Source organism: Meleagris gallopavo, chromosome 27 (assembly GCF_905368555.1).
Source record: "Meleagris gallopavo chromosome 27, MGAL_WU_HG_1.1, whole genome shotgun sequence".
Lineage (NCBI taxonomy): Eukaryota > Metazoa > Chordata > Aves > Galliformes > Phasianidae > Meleagris > Meleagris gallopavo.
This window is the reverse complement of record NC_139430.1, coordinates 1766503-1787544: the sequence shown is the minus strand read 5'-3', so window position 1 is coordinate 1787544 and position 21042 is coordinate 1766503. Positions and strand designations below refer to the sequence as shown.

The following is a 21042-nucleotide window of genomic DNA, read 5'->3' as shown; positions in this document are numbered from 1 at the left end:
AATCCGGAGCCTAAATTAATCAGCCTAACGAGAACCGCAGCTACGTAGGGAAATAGCAGATTTGTAGCAAATACAGTGAGATTGACACCACGGGTCGGAGCAGTTCCACGCCGCCCGTGCTCCTGCGACCAGTGTGGGGCTGCATCCACCTCCACCGAGAAGCCCGATCTTGGCCACCGCCTCTGGCTCCTCATAGGCTCCTTCTGCCAACAGACCCTGCTCTCATAAAGTGTATACGTAGTTAAGGCATGAGTCAAAGTGATAGGGGAACCAAACAAAGGAAATAAGATTGAACAAAGCTCCTGTCATTCCTTCTCCATGAACTCACCACAATCATTTCAGTGTTAACCTTCCAATCACTCCCAGCTCCACCCATACCATTACGAAAAGAAAAAAAAAAAATTAAAATAAAAAAAAAATAAAAAATCCTAGGGTACATTTTAATGCGTATATTAAAGGCATTAGGTTATTATTATTATTTTTTTTTTTTTTCCCACCCCACTCCCTTCCCTGAAAGATTCTATAATTTGCTCATGGCTTCTGCAGTATTTCTGAAAGGCCCAAAGGACGGCGGCCGCGTCCTGAAGCGCTGCCGTGTCCCGGCACACAGAGCTGTCTCTCTGCAGCCCTCTCCAACCCGAGGACAGTGCAATATTCTCTCTCCCTGCCCTCCCCCAACCCCCCCCCCCCCCCCCCCCCCCCACACACCCCTCCCAAAACGCAGACAGCTTCCGATGCTGGCACACAGCACACGTCTCCCATCGTCAGGAAATCCTCCCCGCCATCGCACCAGACTCCATCAAATAGGGAACTAGATGAACTCAGATATTCCCGTTTCTATAAATACTAGATAGAGCGCACAGGGAACAGACTGCACTGGAGTTCCCCTGTCTCGGTGGAGGCCTCAACCCCTCTGGAGTTCATGCAAGGTGTGAAGCTCAGCACCCTCACCTCTCCTAATCGGAACAAGACAACCGCGTCTCACCTGCAAGTCAACAATGAAAACAAAAAACACAACCCTCCCCCCCTCCCACCTCCCCAGTCTCTAGAATTACCAAACCAATCTAACCCCAGCCCCCCACACCCCCGCCCACCCCCCACGCTCTGCAACCTTGCTACATAAATACACGGATGGTTCCGGCACGCAGCCTTAGGCGTCAGAGGCAGCGGCAGCTGCCACAGCCTTGGGCCCGGCCGCGAGGTGCGGGCTGCCCAGCACCCCATTCCATGGGACACGGCCATTGGGGTGCTCCTCGGGGGCATCTGCCTGCCGGTCCCCATTCCAGCGGCGCTTGAGACGCAGCTTGGGGGGCATCAGGGCGTCCTCGCGCTTCTCCTGCGCTCCAGGCTCTCCGGACGGCTCTCTGGGGGGCTTCTCACCACTGCTCTCCCCTTGATCTTGGGGCTCTTCGGCTGGGCCCAGGGCCTGGGTGGGCACCAGCGGTGCCGGGTGCCAGGATGGGGCGGCAGGTCTGGCAAACACCGGACCCTTCTCCTCTTCCAGGCTGGTGCTGGGTGCTGCCATGCTGGAATTTTCCTCCTTCTCGCTTTTGTCTTTTCCCTTTGCGGGCGGCTCTTCGCGCTCGGCCTCCTTGTCCACGGGAGGCTCGAGCTTCACCCTGGGGGGAGGCGGAGAGGCGAGCTGGGGGGTCGCCGACTCTTCGGTGCTTTCCAGTCTCTCCCTGTTTTTGCGCCCGACGGGTGGAGGCTGCAGCTTGATGGGGAACTGGGGCTGCTCCTCCATGGGCATTTGGCACTGTAGTGGTGGCACCATGAGGCCCGGATAGCGGGGGAAAGTCCGCGGGCTCAGATGGTAGTTGAAGACGGAGCAAGCTTGCGAATGCAGGTAGTGTTTCATTTCCTCAGGGTTGAAAGAGAAGCAGCTGCTGCCTGTGAAGGGGCTGAGGCCTGGAGACGGGCTGTAGGAGAACAGGGTGGGAGTCAAAGACAGCGCAGGCGAGATGGGGACGTTGAGGACCCCGCCACGTCCTGGCAGAGGGGACACGGCGAAGGGGCTGTGAGGATCCGGGTAGATGCCGGGCCTGGTGAAGAGAGGCAGCATGATGTCTGGCTTGCGCTTCTGGTGGTTGACACCCCCGGCACTCGCGGTGTTACGTGAGGCCATGAGATCCACACCACGGCGCCAATCGGCGGAGCCATCCTCCAGCTCTGGTAGGTCAGGTTTCCTCTCACCGCCGTCGCCCAGGGCCTCTGGGTTGGATGGGACCAGGGAAGGGCCGGAGAAACGGCCGGGTTGTGCATCATCAGTGGGAGAGTGGCTGTCCAGAGGTGGGAAGTGGAAGCGGGACGAAGCCGTGGGGACGGGAGGAGCGCTCTGTGGCACGACACCTGGGCACGGGGAAAGGAAAAGAGAGGGGGAGAGTTAAAAGCGCCGTTGCCAAGGGAGTTAAATCAGAAGCAGAGCTGCTTTTAGGGCTGCACCCGCAGGCATTTGGAAGAGCAACACAAAAATACCAGGAGCTCTCAGCAGCGCAGCAGACGATCAGATGGGAGGCACCTTCCCCATCTGCTCCCCTCGCTCCTGCCCACCTCAAAACCTTGTCACTGCTGGGAGGAATCTTCTCCTCTCAGCCCTAGTGGAGGTTTCTTGAGCCACCAGCAGCACTGAAGGAACTTCCACTTTTGGATGCCCTCCCCTGACCTCTTCGCTTTGGTTTAACCAGAAAATGGCCTCAGTGCCGGCGCGTTAGGAGCACGGTTAAGCAACTGTGTGCCAACACCACCAGCAGAAACCTCAAACTCTTGGGATGGAATACTGAAAGTCCCTGATTTGTGGATGTTCTCTCTCTGATATTTCTGCCCATACCACTGCTAGCTCCTGCAGGCTTCTCCTCCCCATCGTCCCAAAGCAAGCTTCACCATAGTGCCTACAGAACCACGTCTCTGCATCTTACTCCTGCTGCACTGAGCCATGCTGAGGCAAATTCCTCCACACGCTTTCTCACCTCCACAACACACCGTTTGATTCTCCTTTCCCTTCCAAACTGTGTGAGCGAGTCAAGAAACCTGATTCCAGTGCCCCAAACAGGTCTGATATCCCAACCCCCATCCCAGCCAGAAGGAAAGAAAACAGGTTGTAATTAGACAAGTGCATTCCAGTTCTCCAAACTTCTTTTTTTAAATGCATGCCCCAGAGATAGGAGGGAGTGGCTGCAAACAGGGAAAAGGAACAGCAGTGAGCAATATTGAGCTGGAACTGCCCAGACTTGTTGCTGCAAGTAATTATAGATTTGCAGCACTGTTTCGTACTACATCTTACACCCCCATGCTTTGGCTAAGGACTCCTGAAGAATACATTTCCTTCTCCCCGCTGCCATAAAGGCAACACGTCCCATGCAGGTGAGGCCTCTATGAATATTTCTCTTCTCCCAGTCCTGTCTTCTGGGTTACTGCTTGGCCAGAGGACAAAGCCTTTGCTATCACACCAGGCCTCCCCCAAGGCAGAGATGGATGCAGGCGGCTCCAACTGCCAGCATCGACGCGCAGTCATCGCTGTACGTAGGCACAGAGCACACAGCACCGATGAGAAATCGCCTTGCCCACACGTAACCTGTTTTTCTCAGCCACTAATGTTTCAGAGTCAACATTCAATCCCCACTTTTCCCCCCCGCTCTCTCCCTTCTCTCTCTGCTAGACGAATCTTCAAGGCTTCCCCCGAGGCGCTCTTCTGGAGGTGAGAACGAAGAACACGGCGCTGTGAGAAAGGCTGGTTCAGGCGCCTCTGCAGTCACGCTTTCTTTGCTGCGGAGAGTTTGCAGTCTAGGGCCTCACTGTAATGACTTCCAGAAGTTTTTTTTTTGATGGACACGATCGCCATTCATTTCCCTGGTCGTGTGGTGGCCGTTCAGTTGTGGAGACAATCAGGCCAGCTGCAGAAATCTAGCTATGGGGGGGTTTAACTCCACCAAAAAGGATCTTCCAAACAAAGGACCCTCCTTCCAGAGAAACCACAGCAGTAATGCTGACTCCAGGACAAACCCAGTGTGAACTTCTGCTTCTGCTTCTGGCAAGAGACTCAAAAGCCTTTTAGGACAAGCAGGGAACAATTAAGCTCCATTCCCAAACTCTTTTTCGTTATCCTGAGTGTCAGCACACCATTCTGCTGCAGGGAGGATCAAGAAATACCTGTGATTTTAGCCAAACTGACAAGCTATTACTCTTCTCTGGAAACTCCAGAAACACTCTGTGCTCACTATTATGTTTCTCTGAACTCTAGACACGTTGACTAAAAAACAAACAAACAAAAGAACAACCCTTTTTGGATACGAAAGGAATAGACCTGCAACAATAAGGGGCTTCTGCAGGAGAGGAGCAGAGAGCAAACTGCTGCTAAGCTGTGAACTTTCCAATAGTGCTGACAGATACGCCTTGCTGTGCACTTCTAACTGCCTTGTCAAGGAGGCTCACATTTATATGGTGCCATAAACTTACATTACAAACATGTGAGGCAAGGTCCCTGCAAGAGAAATAAAACCCTCTTATCCCAAGGACACCCGCACCCCAACAGCAAAGCAAAGCAAAGCCGCAGCACCAATAAAGGCAGTCCAGCAGGCAGGCTCAAATAGGAAACCAAAATGCCTCCAGTCTCCCCTGAGGACAACCACAGATGCACCAGCGACAAGCCGAGGGAAGGAGCGCTGCAGATAAAGCTTTATCAGTGCCCAGGCATTCCCACCACACCAGCCCTGATTGCCCCAGCAGTCTTTCAAGAGTAGGAGGTGACTGATAGGGGATGTGCAGAGGCTGCCCTGGCCCCACTCCTGCACCCGCTGACCTGCAAGGAAGTCGCCAGCCCCAATTCTCTGCTCACCGTTAGGCCGAATGTTGATGAACGGATAGTTGGGCATCACCAGCTTGTTGAAGTTGAACTTGTAAGTAAACCTTTTGCCCTTTGTCTTGTGAAGAATCCTCTTGTTGTAATAATATCTATAAAGGAAAGGTAGAGAGACCTGTTTAAGAGTCTTTGTTTTGTAGTGCTACCAACATCCACCCTTTGACATGCTCACAAAAATGAACATGATGGGATCCAGAACTGACTTAGCTGACAGCCTGCACTGAGACACTGAACCTGAGAAAGGAGAATCCGTACTCGAGACTTTGGCAGAACAAAACTCAGTGCAATCACAGAGGGACCAAACAAACGGGATGCCCTCTGATTTTATTTTCCCTTCTGTCCTCAAGGCCTAGCACACTGCCACAAACACAGCACAGTGTAACATCAGGAGGGCTGGTTCCTGCTGCCATCGGGCCTGTGAGCAAGTTGCTTCCCTTCCATTTACCCATTAGCACCATAATTCACAGCCTCCACAAAGGCAGAGCACGGAACTCATGGGGAGAAGAGGTACAAACTTCACTCCTCCCCACTTACACCAGCACCACAGTTTGTCCTCAGCCATGTAATAATGGTGTACTAAGTGCTGCATGCAGATCCCAGACACAATTCTTTACACTCAGAGCTAGGTTAACACACGCTGTTGCCACAGCACACCCCAAACAAAGCAGGGTCAGCTCCTCGAGAAGGGGGGAACAAGCCAGAGCTCCCCACCTGGAGGAACTGCCAATAGCCACAGCGCTCCTGTCCCACTGCTGTCACATTTGGCACCGAGATGCCAAGACATGATCAGTGTTGGCAGGTGGTGGCTATTTTCCACTCCCATGAATCAATTACAGCCTCAGTGCCATTCAATTTATCGTTTCCTTCCTGTTCCAGCATGGGACTCGAGTGCTTGCTGCCTTGTTTGTCTTTGCCAGCTCCACCCAGGAGGTATCATAGGGCGTAAGGCAGCGAAGTCCACGTAGCAGACAGTGCTGATAATGCCAGGACCTGTCAAGAACCTGGGCGCTCCTGACAGGCTGGAAATGCTGAAATGCTTCATAGGCTTGTGTGACATTCTTACTGTCTGTATTTCAAAATACAGATTAGCCACTGAAAAAACAGAAACCATCCGAGAGAGGCTAAATAGAACAGAGCTAACTATTAAGGGAGATTTTAGTCTTCAGAAGTGCAGAGGGAGGAGCAATCAGCCCCTGTCTCAAATGAGGGGACATCGGTGGCTGGAGGGTGCCCTTCACCCACAGGCAACTTCATGTCACTGGGGTCAGGACATGGAATTCACCACTGTATGTGACAAACTGTGAAGGGGGTGGTGACAGGTGACTGACGCACACCCAATCCCTGGAACGGGCACCAGGTTTAGCAGTCAAGAGACAAAGGCATGTTAGAAAGGGGAGCTGCTTTCTCTGAAACGGTACCATTGATGGTGTGATAATAGAGTAACGCCTCTGGTTTCCTCCCACACTTTCTTGCTCAAGCCAGCCATCAGCAGTGGAAGCAGTGAAAAAGAGACAGAAAAGCTCCCCGGAAGGAACCCATCCTGATAATAACAACCTGAGCACCAGGTGCAAATTTATGTTGTGACGCTTGGCCGCAAAACACGTCACAGTGATCCAGCAATTCCCTCTCCTGTGCCTCCCTACTCACACTCTGGTACCTCACCAGGCAGTCTGGCACCTCAGAACACAGATTTGATACAAACCTCTCAAAAACATAACTACGTTGAAGCGAAACACCTGCTGTCAATTATCCAGATGGGTGGGCCAGGGAATCTCCTGCTCACCTGAGAGCTCGGCTCAGTTTGTCGTAGTTCATTTGGGGCTTGCACTTCCGCCGGCCCCACAGCCGTGCCACCTCGTCGGGGTCCTTGATGACGAACTCTCCGTACTCGCCCTGCTGCCAGGCAATGACATGGCGGAACTCCTCCTTCTGCAGCAGCTCCAGGATGAAGTGCCAGAGCTGGATCTGCCGTGAGCCAGGGCTGGACTCGGTCTTGTATGCCCACTCGGGGAAATGATAACCTTGGGAAGTGCCAAAAAAGAGGCGTTCAGACAGTGGCTCACAGCTACAGAGCTCCCAAATGCCAAGTGCTACAGCTGGGAACGAGTGCCTGCGCTACGTATTGGTAATGTTCTTTCCAGAGGAGGACCACAGAGCATCGCTGGGAGCTGTAATTCCAATAAGTATTCAGTGCAGAAGCAAAAGAAGCCCAGATTTCTCACACTAGTTGCTCATTTTCTTACTCATTTTACCCCTACTCTCCTTGGAGAAGTCCCAAGGAAAAAACGGGAAAACACACAGGGGTAAGAGAGCCATACAAGAGTCAGACACAGTGGAAAGGAGCCCAAGAGCTTTAAACATTGGTACGATTTGGACTTCAGGTGCCTCAAAATAATGAGAAAAACAAAAACAGATTGGAATATCTCGTGCACTGTTCTTTCAGGAGGCAAGCAAGGGTGGCTCTGGGGGTCTCCAGCTCCACATCCCTCAGAGCACAGCACCCTGCTCCAGCTTCAGCCGCGCCAACAGATGTTTCTGAGCGACTGCCAAGTTCAGCTCTGTCAGAGCAGTTTCCCAGCACAGCTGCTATTGCGCGGTTTTCCAAATCATCGTGGCCACAATTTTCAGCTCAGGCAGCGTGCACAGAGCCTCGTCGTGCTCAGATGGCACCCACCCCCCCCTCCCACCTCCCCACATCGCAGGCTGCGGCTGAAACAAACCCAGGGAGCGCCGCGCCAGCCCTGGGGGAGCACACTTGGAGCTCCCAAACCCTCACAAACAAAATGTCTCCACGAGGATCCATTTGCATATTAACACAGAGCTCACAAGGCTGTAAAACTGGCTGAGAGTGCACCGAGCGGGAGCCTTATCGATTCCCAGTGACACACAGCAAAGAGCTTTGAGGAGAGGTGGAATTAATCCCGCCTGAGCTCCTTCAGCCTGAGAAAAGAATTTGTAACAGCTGAACAGCCTGCGCTCAGCCTTCCACGCGGCGCGCGTGTCCTTACCTCCTCCTCCTTCTGGCTTATCCACAATGCTGCAGCCTGCTTTCATTTTCTCCCTCCTGCTGACTGCGAAACAGAAGGAAATCAGCGCCAGCGCTATCGCTACACCGACCTCGCGGGCAGCGCTTTGAATCCCAGCCTTCCCCCCCCGCACCCACACCCCACGGTCGGTGCCCCCGTCGCCGTGCAGCTGCACCGTGGGGCGTCGGGCTCTGCTCGGCGCTGCCGTGTCGGAGCGGCCCGGCGGGGCCGTGAAGCAGACAAAACAAGCCCAGTGCAGTTTGTCTCCTGTTACGAGACGGCCGCGCTGCCAAAACACACAAGCCGCTGAGCTCACCCAGATGTACCAGCGAGGGGAGGGGGGATCCCGGCTCCCGCTCCCCACTCACATCTGAATTTAATTTCGGGAGGCGGGCGCCGGGCCGGGCGCTACCTGCGGGCGGGGCAGCGGCACCGAGCGGCGCCCGGGGAGGGCCCGGCTCCGGGGGGGTCGGGGGCGAACGCCGCCAGCCCTGCCTGCCGCGGAGGGGGCCCGGCCCCGCGCTGTCCCCGCCGGGGTTTCCTGCCCGGCGCCGCCGCTTTGAAATGGTAACGCCATGTAAATAGCTGCGAGGGGCAGGCGCGGCGCCGGGGCTCCGGGCTCCCGTTACAGCGCCGGCGGCGGGGCCGCCCCCTCCGCTCCCTGCCGCCGGCCTGTCCGGGCCTGCCCGCCTGCCGCCGCGCTGCCGCCCCTGCCCCGGGCTGCGGGCGCTGGCTCCGCGCCCCCCCCGCTACTACGCCCGCCAAGATCGGTCCGCGCGGCCGCCCCCGTTACCATCACCCCTCCTCCGTCGCCATCCCGTCGCTGCCGGTTATCGGTACGCTTCTCCACGCTGCCCCCGCAGCCGCGCGCCCCCGCTCGTCTCCCGCGCGCTGCCGCCCACCTCCCACCCGCACGGCTACCCGCAGTCATAGAACTCCCACCTCACCGAGCGCCTCCGGTAACCGGGGCTGCCCCACTCCTCCGCCCCTCCCTCCGGGCCCATGGTACCGCGGCCCCGCGCCGCCCCCGCCCCCCGGAGCCGCCCCCGAGGGCACCCCCGCCCCCAGCGGGCGGCCTCCGCCCCTCTGTCCGCCCTCCGTCCGCCCTCCGCTCTCCCCCCGCCGCCCCCGCGGGACCGAAGCGACGCGCGCGGCGTGGCCCATCCGGAGCCCGGGAGGCGGCGGTAACGACTCGGCCGCGCCCGGGTCCGGGACCCACCTGCGGGGGCGGCACGGGCCGGGCCGGGTCCGGCGGGCAGAGCGGGTGCGGTGGGGCGGCGGAGCGCGCCCGGGCCGCGGTGCCGATGGGGGGTGCGCGCCGCTCGCCTCGCTGCTGCCGCCGCTGCCTCCCCCGCACGGCCGCCGGAACCGGAACCGCCGCCACCGCCCACACACTTCCGGGCACGCTCCCACGCACTTCCGCTTCCGGTCGGAGCGGGCGCGCGCACGCACAGCGCCGCTCCGCCTCATTCCCACCCAACGCCGCGACGGGTGGCGACGAGGGACAAGAGAGGGTGGAAAGCGAAGTGCCCCGTGCGCTCACACCCTCCACGCACACGGACACTCTTTCTTCTTCTCTGCCTTTATTGGGGCCGTGCACAGCCCGGGGCCGCGGGGAGCACCACCAGGCCCGTGTTCCCGTGCGGGGAGGAAGGGGAAAGAACACGGGGAATTAAAGCAAGATGGGGGCAGGCCGTCCGTCCGTCCATCCGTCCGTCCATCCTCGCTCAGGCTTGTGGCCACGCTGTGCCATCCCCACCGCTCCCCACCTCACTGTAGATGGTTCTGCTGGGACCCTTGAGGGGATGTGGGAGCAGCCCAGGGTCGGGGGGGGCTCTGTGGGGACGTTGCCATCCCCACCCCCTGCTGGGTGCTGGGTCACTGCCCCACCTGCTCGTCCCTGTCCTCGACGTCTCTTCTTTGCACCTGGGAGTACAGCAGCTCCTCGGGGCAGGCGGCAGCTGTGGGACAGGCGAGGCCATGCGGGATGGGGACGGCACCCTCCCGCCTGCCCGCTGCCCCCCTGGCTGCAGCCTTCACCCCACAGCATCGCCCACCTTTGTGAGCCTTTCTCTTCCTCTTCAGCAGGTACAGCGCGATGCTCAAGGCTCCCACGACACCCACCAGCACTGCCAGGTAGATGGGCCACCTCCACCTGCGTGCGTCTATGGGGACAAGGTATTGGGGTGGCCGGGTGGCTCTGTGCACCTGGTGTGGCAGAGGGGGACAGTGAGAGACTTTACCTTGTGCACACAGTTCTGCCAGGTCCATGGACTTGCTCCGCTCCTGTGCCGGGTTCCAGGCCACACAGGTGAAGATGGCATTCAGGGCACTGGCAGAGATGGTCACCTGCAGCACGTCACTGTTGTCACTCTGTCTCCAAGTTGCACTGGAGGTGTTGTCGTGCTGCCAGGTGGTCTGAGCACCACTTCCAGCCGGCACCAAGCACCGCAGGATGATGCTGCAGTTCTGGGCAGTGTAGGACAGGATCTCATGCTGGATCAGGGGCACTGGCAGAGGCTCTGTTGGGAGTGTGGGCAGTGCTGCTGGGACAGAGCTACCTGTAGGTACCTGGGGAACGCAGCCTCAGGGAACCGGGAGGGACAGGCAGACAAAGGGCAGCGAGACGGAAGGGCAGGTGGAGAGCAGATTTGTCATGAAGCAGGAAAATCCCCTTAGCAGATGGTCAGCAGCAGAGTGCACCCGGGAAAGGGGAAGGGAAACCGTTGATAACTCTCAGCACAAAAGGGTTTGTCACTTCTCCCTGCGGGCTGGAAACCCCAGGGATGGGGATGGTGTTCCTGCCCCCACAAAACCCCTTCAGCTCACCGTAGACAGTGAGGTTGAAGGAACATTCATCCACCTCATTTGACTGATACGTGATGTGTGCATCATAGACCCCACTGTCACCCTGCTCCAGGGCACCGATCTGCAGCGTTGTCTTATTGAACAACTCCAGCCTCTGCCTGTTGTACTTGAGATGCTCGGACAACTCCAGGTTGTACTCCGCCACTTCTATTTTCTTGCTGGCATTGGCTCCGAAGCTCCAGATGATCCTCTTCACACGGCTGCCAGGGTGCAGCTGCAGAGGGAGCTGCACCGAGTGCCCCAGCACACCGCTCACTGGCTTGATCTGGACAGCTGCAGTGCCTGGTAGGACAGCAGTGCTCAGTGGGATGGAGAGTCCCAGGCACCCTCCTGGGTTCTTTAACCTTCACCATCACCTCCCCTGCCTGTGGCTGGGCACTGCTGTGCTGATGCCGCGTGCTCGCAGTGCTGCGATGTCCTCACACCACCCTGTCCCCATTGCAGAGCTGGAGGTGGAGCAGGCTTAAGGGTGAAGCCCATAATAATTCCCTCCAGAGACCCTTCAAAGCTGGAGGCTGAGCTGCAGGGTGCAGCAGGGCTGGGTGCAGAGCTCCGTTCCCAGCCCTGTGGCGAGACACAGAGCTCCTGTGACGTGAGCAGGAGGCGGCTTTCAGACACAAAAAGCTGCAAAGAGGTGACCGTGCTGGGAGCCGCTGTGTCTGCACATCACAGAGCTCATCTTGCATTGGCCACTCACTTCCTGCCCACACTCAGCGCCAGCCACACAGTTCCCATCCACTATACCAAGCTCCAGTTTGCAGAGAGGAAAGCAAAGCTGCAGAGGTCAGCACGCAGACAGCAAACAGTGGTGGGGCCAGGGTGGGGGGTCGCAGCCCCATGGCACCCACACATCTCCATTTTTGGGGGGAGATACTGACATAAAGCAGGAACACATCCCCATGAATCACCTTTGGTGGCACTGAGCCACCTGCCCATATTTTGCCCCAAACAAATGCCCCACACCAGTGTGCAATGCAAACACAGCCTCTGTAATTCCAAGCTCAATCCCACTGTGGGAAGCTCGTGGGTGTTGTCTGCTCATTCCTTTGCTTTCCCCGTCCCTTTCCCTGTCCCCAAACCCTCACCCTAGAGTCTTCTGACTGGTGGGGGCTGCACCCACCTACTGGAGAACAGTGGGTGCTTGGCTTTGTCCTGGTGTAGCCCCAGCAGCACTAGTAGATTTTGTACAGCAAAGCATCTGCTCGAGAGCTTCGAGCTGTGCAAGAGGACCCCTGTGGGCTCTTAGAAACGCGTGGGTGAGCAGAGACCAGCACAAAACCCATCAGTTTTCAAGCCAACATGGTGCAGGGCAAGGTGCAAATGGTCCCACCTGGTTCCAGCCCCACTGCTGACAGCAAACTTCTCCAGGTGTGATTTATGCTGTCAGTAAATAGAGTCGGGTGATGCCGTGCCTGGTGCCAAGTTCTGCCTGTGTTGCTTTGCCCAGGAATCACAACCAAACATCCCCAGTCAGATTCCCTTGAGAACAGCGCTTGGACTCTTTCACAGAGGAAAACCCATCTCCCACCCCTCTTATTTCCCAAATATTTTCAATCCTTCACCAAACCCGAAGGCTGAATCTCATTCAGCCTCGCACCCATGGTTTCATTGGGTTCCCACAGCAGCAGCATTGCTGCTGAGCCCTCCTCCCACCTTCAGCTCCCCCCCACCCCATCCATGCTCAGCCCCTACCTGTGGTGACAAGTAGCAGAACCAGCAGCCTAGGGATGAAGGGACACCGTCGGCCACACAGTTGCCCCATCTCTCCATCCCCAACTCGAAGCAGCAGCAGCCTCAGCTGCGCAAGCGGTGGGGAGGACACATGCAAATCTACCCACAGGTTCCTGGGGAGTGGCAGCTTGGGGACAACATGAGACCCTGCCCATCCCCACGGTAGCTCTGCAATGTATCCAGGGCTCCTGGGGCAATAAATGAGGGATGGAGCCCGGATGCTGTCGAAGTTGGGTAAATAACAGCAGCTGGTCTGGCTGTGCCAGACACCTGGCACAAGCAGCGCATGTTCCCCATTGCCTGAGACTGCACCAAGAGAATGCTCCCACCCCACCAGGCTGTTTTCCCTCACTTTTCTTGAAATAAAATCCCAGCAGCAAAGAGGCAGAGACATGAGAACGTGGGAGACAGCCCCATGCCTGCAGGGGGGATGGAGGATTTGAAGAAGCACAAGGAGTTGGGACGGTGCAGAGCCGCTAACCACTGCTGCTTCTGTGTTTCCAAAAGGGGGAAGCAAGAAGTGGCTTCTGGGGAGGCAGCAGCAAACTGTGCACAGCCCCGGGATGACGTGACTGCGAGGGGTCCACATGTGGGTGTGCGCAGCAGATGTACGCCTGCGTGCACAGTCCCACACACACAGCCCCACACACGGCCCCACGCATGCTGTCAGCTCCCTGCTACTCTCTCACCAAGATTTATTTGCTGTTTTTACAACGTGGGGAGGTCGGGCCGAGCACGGGGTCCATGACAGTAGGTGCTGGACACACACAAGTGAAACTTCCCCCCTTCCCCCTCCCCCCCCTTAATGGCAGCACATAGGCGACACAGGAATGGCTATGGGGTGGGGGAAGAGCGGGCACATCTCCCACAGGCGTTGGTCCCCCCACATGGCCCTGGGGATGTCACAACCAGGGTCTGCCCGACCTCAGGAGAGGGGGTTGGGAACAGTGGGGGTTGGGGGCCAAGCTGCCCCAGGTGGTCCCATCCTGGATCTGCAGTGCTTGGATCTGCCCCCGCCCACCCAACTTTGCCTCCACTTGACCCCAATTCCTCCCTCCCCCCCAAAGATTGAAGGTTTTGGTTCCCCTCTTCTTGCTCCAGGGCAGCCCACTCTCTCAGTTGGCAGAAATGGGGCTGGGACCCCCAGCTGTGTGGGTGATGGAGCCACATCCCAGCCCTGTGCCAGAGGAGGGACTCAGCCTCATCGTTGCCGCTCATCTCCATGTCCCCAAAGGGGCCACGAGGGCTTCGGACAGAGGGTTGGACAAACCAGAGGTGGGTGGGGAAGCATCCGGCTGGCTGTACCCAGAGATGGCACCTCCATCCCTGGAGCCAAACCAGGGGCTGGAGAGGGGTCGGGTTTGGCACACAATGCACGTTACAGCCCTTCAGTTACATCCTGATGCTCCAGCGCTGTCGGCGCCTGTGGGGAGAGAAATCCTTCAGCTGGGACCAAGGGCTGCCCCGTCTGTCCATCTGTCTGTCTGTGCACCTCCCTGCAGACAGAATTTGTCCCTTCTCTCCCCTTTCTCCACCATACCCGGACCTGGTGTGGGCATCTCATGCAGTGACAGAGGTGGGGAGTGCCCCCAACGCCCCGGTCCCCCCGGGGGCAGACACGGCCACGGGCCACCCGCACCTGAGGGCCTATGTCACCTCCTCGGCCGTGTCCTCTGGCTCCTGGTGGATCTGTTCATACACGGTGCTGCCCGGTGCTTTCTCTGTCGAGGTCGGCTCTGGGTTGTTTTCAGGGGGACGTAGGCCCTAAGGCAGAATCGAGGAGCTTATGGCCCTTCCAACCCCGATGTGATGGGGACCCCAGTGCAATGGGGACCCCTGAGCACAGCCCAGCCCCACTGCTCCTCACCTGGTCATTACCTTCCGGGGGGCTGCGGTGCACGATCTCGGTGTATTGGGGTTCTGGGGGGCTCTCCTCTGCTGGTGCTGTGGGGGTGGCAGCTGCAGGGAGCAGGGTGTCATGGCGGGGGGAGGGCCAGAAACGGTCCTGATCACAGCTCAGCTCTGAGTGCTTTCACTGACCTGGATCTGCTGACTTCTCGCTGTTGAGCCGCCAGCACCAGAAGGCTCCACCAAGGCTGACAGCCAGCAGGATGAGGGTGAGGACGATGTACCCTGACTTGGAGAAGGACACCTGCCCTCCTGGAGGACGCAGAAAGGGGCTGAGCCAGGGGATGGCCATGGGACCTTCACCCAACCTGAGGGCACCCAAGGGTGCTTGGACCCCTGAAACAGCCCGGCTCCTCACCTCCACTGCGGCAGATGCTCTGCAGGTCGAAAGGGACGACCTTCTGGTCAGCAGGGTTGCTGACAGTGCACGTGTAGGTGGCATTGGCAGTGCCAGGCTGCAGGGCCAGGCGCAGCGTGGTGCCATCCGGGGACAGCTGTGAGCGGTCAGTGCCCAGCTCCTGCCGGCCGTTGTCCCTCCTCCAGGTGACGTTGACAGCCCCTTTGCCAGTGCCCTGGCACTGCAAGGTCAGGTTGCACCACTCCAGGGTGCTGGCCAGCAGTTGGCTGTGGGTCCTGGGCTTCGGCACCGACTCTGCACCCAACAGGAGAATGGGTCAGCACGGCATGGCTCTGCTCAGACACATCACACTGTCCTGCATCAAGGGGCAGAGCACAGCCAGCCCGCAGGTGTTTAGGGGTGATGTGAGAAGGGACCCCAATATGGGGGGCTTGGAAGGCCGAGCATGGAATGTGAAAGGTTGGGATCTAACCTAAGTCACCTCATTGCTCTGCACCACAGTTTCCCCATTTTAGTGTTCCCAAAGCCCACCCCCATTTGACAGCCGCTCACCGTAGACAGAGAGGTTGAAGGATTGGTCCTCCACCAGCGCCGGGTGCAGTTTGATCCGTGCCCCATAGACCCCGCTGTCTCCCAGCTCCAGAGCCCCAATCCTCAGCGCTGTGGCGTTGGGCATCTCCAGGCGCTGCTTGAAGCGGTCCTGGGGGTCGGGGCGCTCGAATCCCCCTGGGCCAAATTCAGCCACCTGGATGGTGGCACCGGCACCAGAGGAGAAGCTCCACTCGATCTCCTTCACCCTGCTGCCAGGAGGCAGCACCGGGGAGAGCAGCACCGAGCCCCCCAGGACACCAGACACCTGCTGGGGTTGCGCCCGCACCTGGCCAAACAGGAGCTCTGGGGACAACAAGGCAGAACGTCACCAGGGTGCGGGGTACAGCGTGGGGATGGACAGAAGGATCCCTGGGGATGGGTCCCACCCGGCACTGCTGTCCAAGCTGGAGGAAGAGGATGAGGAAGAGAAAGCATCGCCCTGCCCGGTTGCAGACACATCTGCTCTCCGCCCACCGCAATGTCCCTCTGCGGGATGGGGACACCACGGAGGCTGTGTGGAGCTGCTGCTAGCAGGGAGGGGAAGTTGCCAGGGTCGAGAGCTGCTGTCCAACAAGAGCTACGTGTTCGGATGCCGAAGCTGCATCTGAACGGCGCGGTCTAGGCACTGCGGCCGGGCGCTCACCGGAACAATGCTCCAACAGACTCTGCGAGGAGTTCCCCGCCAGCATCTGCAAAACCTCATTGTCCGCCTTAAAACGCGCCTCGGCCCAGATGCCTACGAAAGATCACAACAGTTACGGCAGCAGGACTGGAGCGGACCAGGATGGATCTGGTTCCAGAGGGATGCTCTTGGGCACGCACCAGTCCTGCATCCCACTGCCACGTGTGGGCGAGCGTGGGGACGTGGAAGGGGACCGTGGGTACCCAGGAGGGATGGAGCCACCTCCAGAGCTTCGGGCTGAGCCTACACCGTGGATTTTTGGCAGCACAGGCAGCGCTCTGCAGTCACGCTCAGCACCGGCTCCTGGCACCGGCAGCTCCCGCCTACCTACAAGCTGTCTCCTCCACCGCCTCCAGCCCTGCCGGCAAGAGAGGACCAGCATCTCCTCAAAGCCCCCCACCACCTGTCCCCATTCTACACACTGGGATACCCAGCAGTGAGGCCAGGCTTTGCCCCATCCAAGCTGGGACCTGGGCAAAGTGTCCCCACAGTCCTCTCCTCTTCCCCCACCCTGACAGAAGCAGATGTGCTTCTATATTAAAGCAGATTAAAACCAGACATCCCAGTGTTCGCTTTATAAAAAGCCCTCGTGCAGCCTGAATTACAAGCTGCTTCTTGGCAGCTTGCTGGGGAAGCAGAGCTCTCCACCACTGGGCACTTGCTGCTCTGATCCTGCGCATCAAGGGGTTCTTCTGGGTCCTTTCATCGATCACAACCTTATGCTGGGCTGAGCTCTACTCCCTTCCATCCTGTGTGATCCTTCCCTGGGGGATCCTCACATTTTGGAGCCCAGTTGTGGGCTGGCACGTGAGCCCTTTGCACAGATGTTGAGCAGATGCTGAGCCCCAGGATGCAGTGAGGGGAGGAAGGGGGGGAGAGGGGAGGGTCACCACAGCCCCCAGTGCACAGGGGAAATGATGGCTGGAGAAAGCAGGAGGGTGTCCGGCCACCACCATCACCTCCTGTCCTGCTGGCTTGAGGCCAGGGGCCCCTAGAAATAGTTTGGGAGAGGAAGGAGGGTGTTTACAGTGCACCCTGATCCAGCTCAGATCTCAGACCTCAGCAAAAGATCTCTGAAGGCGATTTAAGCCCCAGGGTTTATTTGACACACATCAAGGAAGCTTCACTCTTTCATCACCCCCACGCTCCCAAAGCCGATACCTCTGATTGAGGGGGGCTGGAGGACCCGAAGCCCCCCCCAGCAGCCCCTCTGCCATCATGCAGGGCCATATTTGTGCCACCATACACACCCTGTGCTGCCACCGCCAGCCCCGTGCGACGGCCGCACGCTCCGAAGCCAATTAAGCATTAGGAAGATAAAAGCTCCCTGCTAATCTGCCCGGACTAGAAGATGCTTTCTGTCGGAATTGAGGGTTTTATGGGAATTATTAAATGTGTGGATTAGCACGCTGGGAATTAAGGGGATTCCTCTCTCAACATTTTACGTAAGAGCCTCAGCAGCCACAACCTGGGGCTAACGGGCTCCGTGGGGCGCGAACGGCGGCGGCGACAAGCAGAACCCCCCAGGATGGGGCAGTGGGATGCTTGGTGCCCCCCGTTATGAAACCTCTCCGTGGAGCATCACGCGCTTGCGCGCCTGCCTCGGACCCATGCGGCCGAGAGCCCGCGAGGATGTAGAACAGCAGGGACACAGCGCAGCAACACCACTGCCCAACCCGCGGGACGAGGGCACGATGCCCGGGCACTCACCTGGCGCGAAGCCGAGCAGCGCCAGCAGCAGCGCGGGCAGCCGGGCTGCGCTCCTGGCCAAGTCCCCCTCCATTCCTGCTCTGTGCAGCTCTGGTGGGCAGAGTCAGCAGCGGCAGAGATGGGGAGGAGGAGCAAAGCTGCCGCTCACTGCAATCCGTAGGCAGCCAAGCATCGTGGAGAGCTGCGCGCCTCTTAATTAGCTCGTGGGAAACGAGCGGGTGTGCGGGACCTGCACTGCACGGGGGGGGGGGGGGGAGAGGGAAGTGTGGTTGAGACCCCTGGGCTCTCAGCATCCTTGATACCCCAATCAATGAGCAGTGCTCCAATTAACAAGCCGTGACCCAATTAATGCTGGTGACACTCAGTGCATCTCTGCCCCTGGCCCCTTCCAAAGGGCAGCTCTGCAATATTCACAGAACCACAGCAGGAAGCCTAAATTGACCCCGAAACCCCCTAGCCCCAAATTCTGCCTCTTTTCATTCAAAGCCATTCCCTCTCATCCCATCACTATCAGACCATGTCCAAAGTTGCTCCCATTCCTGTTTATGAGCTCCCTTTAACCCTTTTTCCTGGGTACACCCCACACCCACCTGGGCTGAGCTTCTCTGGGTGAGGAAATCAGCACGGGAGAGGATGCAGAGTAAGAACCCTCTCCCCCACCCATCACAGCCCCACATTGGGTGTCAACCATCAGCACCTCAGCCACCGCATTTATTTCAAGCCTCCAACCAGCCAAGGACAAAAAGAGAAACAGCCTCAACACCACGTCTGTCTTTTGGCTAAGCTGAGCATTAGGGAAGGCTGCTGGCTGTCCTCTACCTCCAGCAAAATAATTAATGTGCCCCCGAAGGAATGTTAATGTCAGGCCTGCTCCCAGCGCACCCTCAGATGAGGATGTTCAAGGTGCTGGGCAGAAGGATTGCTCGTGGCCTCATGGCTGCCTCCCAGGTTCAAGGCTCAGCCAGGGCTGTCCCATCCCTCAATTCCTCCCACATCCCTTGCAGCTAAGCAGGATGCAAAAGCTGCTGAGCAGCAATTTTCAGATGATGGGGAAGAGCAGCTCGCCCCATGGGAAGTAAGACAGCAGAGGAAAAAAAGAGGTTGAAGGCACCAGGCTGCACAGCACAGCCAGGATGCAATCCTACAAGCATCAGGGTGTGGATACAGCCAGAGCTCAGTAGCCTCACACCTCAACCCACGCATTTGAGCCCCACGTGGCCACATCCAGCCCAGGGAGCTCAGGTCCAGCACTGTTGACTTGCCGGGCTGCACCCTGAGCACCCAAACCCTCCTGCATTGTCCCTGTGTGCACAGAGCTCGGGGCTGCCGCAGGCAGGGGACGCCTGTCAGAGGCAGGGAAGTCACACAGCTCTCTGGGAACTCGGCTCAACGTGACCGCAATCAGTCACTTCACCCACAGGGGGGGGGAGAGGAAAAGCACTGAAGCTCTTCTCAAAGCTGGGAACAGTGCACTCGCACTAGCAAGGGGGCCACGTGAGCTTCAAATTAGTTAATTTTTGTGATCTCCAGCCGTCACTTTGCAGCTGGTCAGGGTGAAGGACAGCTCCTCGACCAACACCAATCACAGTTTGATCTGCTCCTCAGCCAGAGCCATTGGCTCAGACCTGTGGCTGAGCCTGGAGGGAAGCCACTTCCCATCCTCCTCATCACTGCAGCTGCAGTGATGGTGACAATGCCTGCACAAAGCAGGGACTCAGAGCAGTTCCATGCACCCAGAACAATGTCCTCAGGGGACCCTCGTCCTCACTGTCCCTCCACACCGCCACCAGTACAGAGCCTAGTACATGTTTAGGGGACACTGAAGTCAGCCTGTGCCTGCAGGATTCCAAGCACTGCACAACCACTGCCCTGCTGGGCTTGGGGCTTTCTCCCAGGTGAAGCCTCCTCTTGAGCAGGATCAACTGTGAGGTTGTGGCTTTCCAGCAGAGGGGAGTGCAGCCTCAGGAATGGCCATACCTCTGCCAATATCCACGCAGTCAGGCAGCAGAAAACAGGTCATTTGGGGGGAGGGTTTTGCAGTGATACCACATCACAGGGACCAGATCCCAGAGCCATCCTCATGCTCCCACTTCAGCACATAGCACAAGGGCAAATCAGGTCAGCTATGAGAGGCACCGCATGCAGCAAAACGGTCCCAGAAAACCCTGCATGAGGTGCTGAAGGGTTTAATAACTGCCAGCCTCACTGACTCGCAGACCTGATTTCCACACGTGGCTGCAGTGAGGGCTCCATTAGCGCTCACTGAGTGCAGGCGTGCTGCTGGGGATAGATCCTGCTCTGTACCTCCTGTGGCCACTCAGGTCAGCTCCAAGCAGGCAAAACCTCATCTGAAAACCAAGAGAAGCATAGTTCTGCATCTCTAATTAACAACAACAAAACTGTATCTGCGGGTAACGATTCAAACTCCTGGCCTCTGTGGAGAGGAAGCACACAAGCACAGGCCCAAATGTTAGAAGATACTTTTGCTCCTCAAAAAGAAGCTGGGACACTGTTAAAATACAACAAGCTGCTGCGTACACAACCAGCAAAATAGGCCACGGCTCGACATAAAGTGCTGCCTGAGGCCACGCACGGAAGGGAAGCGGTGTTTTATTATTTACCACTAACAGGAATAGAGATCCACCTCCACACACAGCTCCCTCCCGGGGCCAGGCCTCAGTAACACCATCTGGCACTTTGCAGCACGGCCCAACTCGACTTCATCACCCCACGGCAGTGGCCTGCGGGGGTCTCGGCGCCCCCCACACCTCACCCTCCCCCAGCACGGGGTCTCGTCGGAACTCCCACGCCTCGTTAGCCCCAGCCTCGACTCTCAGCAGCCCTCCTGCCCTGCTGCCCCCACCCAGGCCCAGGCCTCGGGACTGTCACCATCCCCCACCCCCCCTTCCCTGGCCGCCGCTGCCGGGCGCACACTGATGACGCACAAAGCGCGCCGCCACGGCGCCTCGTTTTCGCTCTCTCAAGGCGATGCCCGCTAAGTCTCGCGGGATTTCCGACACTATAAATAGCACCACAGGGAGGGGCTGCGCTCAGTGCCCGCCCAGTTGGGGGCGGGGGAAGAGGATGGATGGGCGCGCTGTGCGAGGCGCCCCTGGGGGGGGGAGGCGGGCTGAGGCCTGCGGGGGCCCGGCCTGGTAGCTGTGTGTCATCTGTCACCCCTTCACTGCTGTCCCCTCCTTTGCCACCTGAGGGGTCCCTCTCACTGAGGAGCCCTTGCGCGCATCACTGTCTCCTTTATCTCTCTCCCTGTGGTGCCAGCCGGGATCTGCAGGCCTTGGACTTATTTCAGAGG

General features: G+C 58.2%; 3 protein-coding genes and 1 long non-coding RNA gene across 9 annotated transcripts; 1 reads left to right on the top strand and 3 right to left on the bottom strand.

Moving 5' to 3' along the window:
- Positions 1-526: 526 nt before the first annotated feature.
- Positions 527-9236, bottom strand: ETV3 (ETS variant transcription factor 3). Of its 3 annotated transcripts, none has more exons than XM_085209608.1 (5): positions 9101-9236; positions 7864-7926; positions 6639-6876; positions 4832-4947; positions 527-2349 (listed from the first exon to the last, which is right to left on the bottom strand). In XM_085209608.1, the coding sequence occupies exons 2-5, from the start codon at positions 7907-7909 to the stop codon at positions 1151-1153; spliced, it is 1599 nt and encodes a 532-aa protein (XP_085065734.1). In that variant the 5' UTR covers positions 7910-7926; positions 9101-9236; the 3' UTR covers positions 527-1150. The 3 variants fall into 3 exon arrangements, with proteins under 3 accessions (XP_085065734.1, XP_085065733.1, XP_085065731.1); XM_085209607.1 differs by lacking the exon at positions 9101-9236 and adding an exon at positions 8824-8895; XM_085209605.1 differs by lacking the exon at positions 9101-9236 and adding an exon at positions 8829-8890.
- LOC146542718 (uncharacterized) lies at positions 3220-3685 on the top strand. Its single transcript, XR_014879790.1, has 2 exons — positions 3220-3360; positions 3656-3685. It is a non-coding gene; the product is annotated as an uncharacterized LOC146542718 (long non-coding RNA).
- Positions 9237-9447: 211 nt separating the features above from the next.
- Positions 9448-12617, bottom strand: LOC146542717 (signaling lymphocytic activation molecule-like). Of its 2 annotated transcripts, XM_085209610.1 has the most exons (6): positions 12442-12609; positions 10711-11031; positions 10125-10403; positions 9939-10046; positions 9772-9842; positions 9448-9677 (listed from the first exon to the last, which is right to left on the bottom strand). In XM_085209610.1, the coding sequence occupies exons 1-6, from the start codon at positions 12509-12511 to the stop codon at positions 9609-9611; spliced, it is 918 nt and encodes a 305-aa protein (XP_085065736.1). In that variant the 5' UTR covers positions 12512-12609; the 3' UTR covers positions 9448-9608. The 2 variants fall into 2 exon arrangements, with proteins under 2 accessions (XP_085065736.1, XP_085065735.1); XM_085209609.1 differs by having other exon boundaries at positions 9772-10046; positions 12442-12617.
- A 541-nt stretch (positions 12618-13158) lies between these two features.
- On the bottom strand, positions 13159-20636 carry LOC104914406 (SLAM family member 8). 3 transcript variants are annotated; one of them, XM_085209613.1, is made up of 8 exons: positions 17730-20636; positions 15981-16073; positions 15299-15640; positions 14747-15040; positions 14521-14640; positions 14348-14439; positions 14137-14244; positions 13159-13903 (listed from the first exon to the last, which is right to left on the bottom strand). In XM_085209613.1, the coding sequence occupies exons 1-8, from the start codon at positions 17800-17802 to the stop codon at positions 13859-13861; spliced, it is 1167 nt and encodes a 388-aa protein (XP_085065739.1). In that variant the 5' UTR covers positions 17803-20636; the 3' UTR covers positions 13159-13858. The 3 variants fall into 3 exon arrangements, with proteins under 3 accessions (XP_085065739.1, XP_085065737.1, XP_085065738.1); XM_085209611.1 differs by lacking the exon at positions 15981-16073 and having other exon boundaries at positions 17730-20633; XM_085209612.1 differs by lacking the exon at positions 15981-16073 and having other exon boundaries at positions 14120-14244; positions 17730-20632.
- Positions 20637-21042: the final 406 nt, after the last annotated feature.

Bases quoted from the DNA above. Each gene is read 5' to 3' on its own strand.
- ETV3 (XM_085209608.1), bottom strand. From the start codon at position 7,909: ATGAAAGCAGGCTGCAGCATTGTGGATAAGCCAGAAGGAGGAGGAG. The intron at 6,877-7,863 runs GTAAGGACACGC...GCACTTCCCAAG, and splicing joins TAAGCCAGAAGGAGGAGGAG to GTTATCATTTCCCCGAGTGG. The intron at 2,350-4,831 runs GTGAGCAGAGAA...CCCCGTGCCCAG, and splicing joins CATCAACATTCGGCCTAACG to GTGTCGTGCCACAGAGCGCT.
- LOC146542717 (XM_085209609.1), bottom strand. From the start codon at position 12,511: ATGGGGCAACTGTGTGGCCGACGGTGTCCCTTCATCCCTAGGCTGCTG. The intron at 11,032-12,441 runs GTAGGGGCTGAG...CTGTCCTACCAG, and splicing joins TCTGCTACTTGTCACCACAG to GCACTGCAGCTGTCCAGATC. The intron at 9,678-9,771 runs GTGGGGCAGTGA...CATCCCCTCAAG, and splicing joins TCGAGGACAGGGACGAGCAG to GGTCCCAGCAGAACCATCTA.
- LOC104914406 (XM_085209613.1), bottom strand. From the start codon at position 17,802: ATGGAGGGGGACTTGGCCAGGAGCGCAGCCCGGCTGCCCGCGCTGCTG. The intron at 14,440-14,520 runs GTCAGTGAAAGC...TGCTCCCTGCAG, and splicing joins CGAGAAGTCAGCAGATCCAG to CTGCCACCCCCACAGCACCA. The intron at 13,904-14,136 runs GTGACATAGGCC...CTCTCCCCACAG, and splicing joins CAGAGGACACGGCCGAGGAG to GCGCCGACAGCGCTGGAGCA.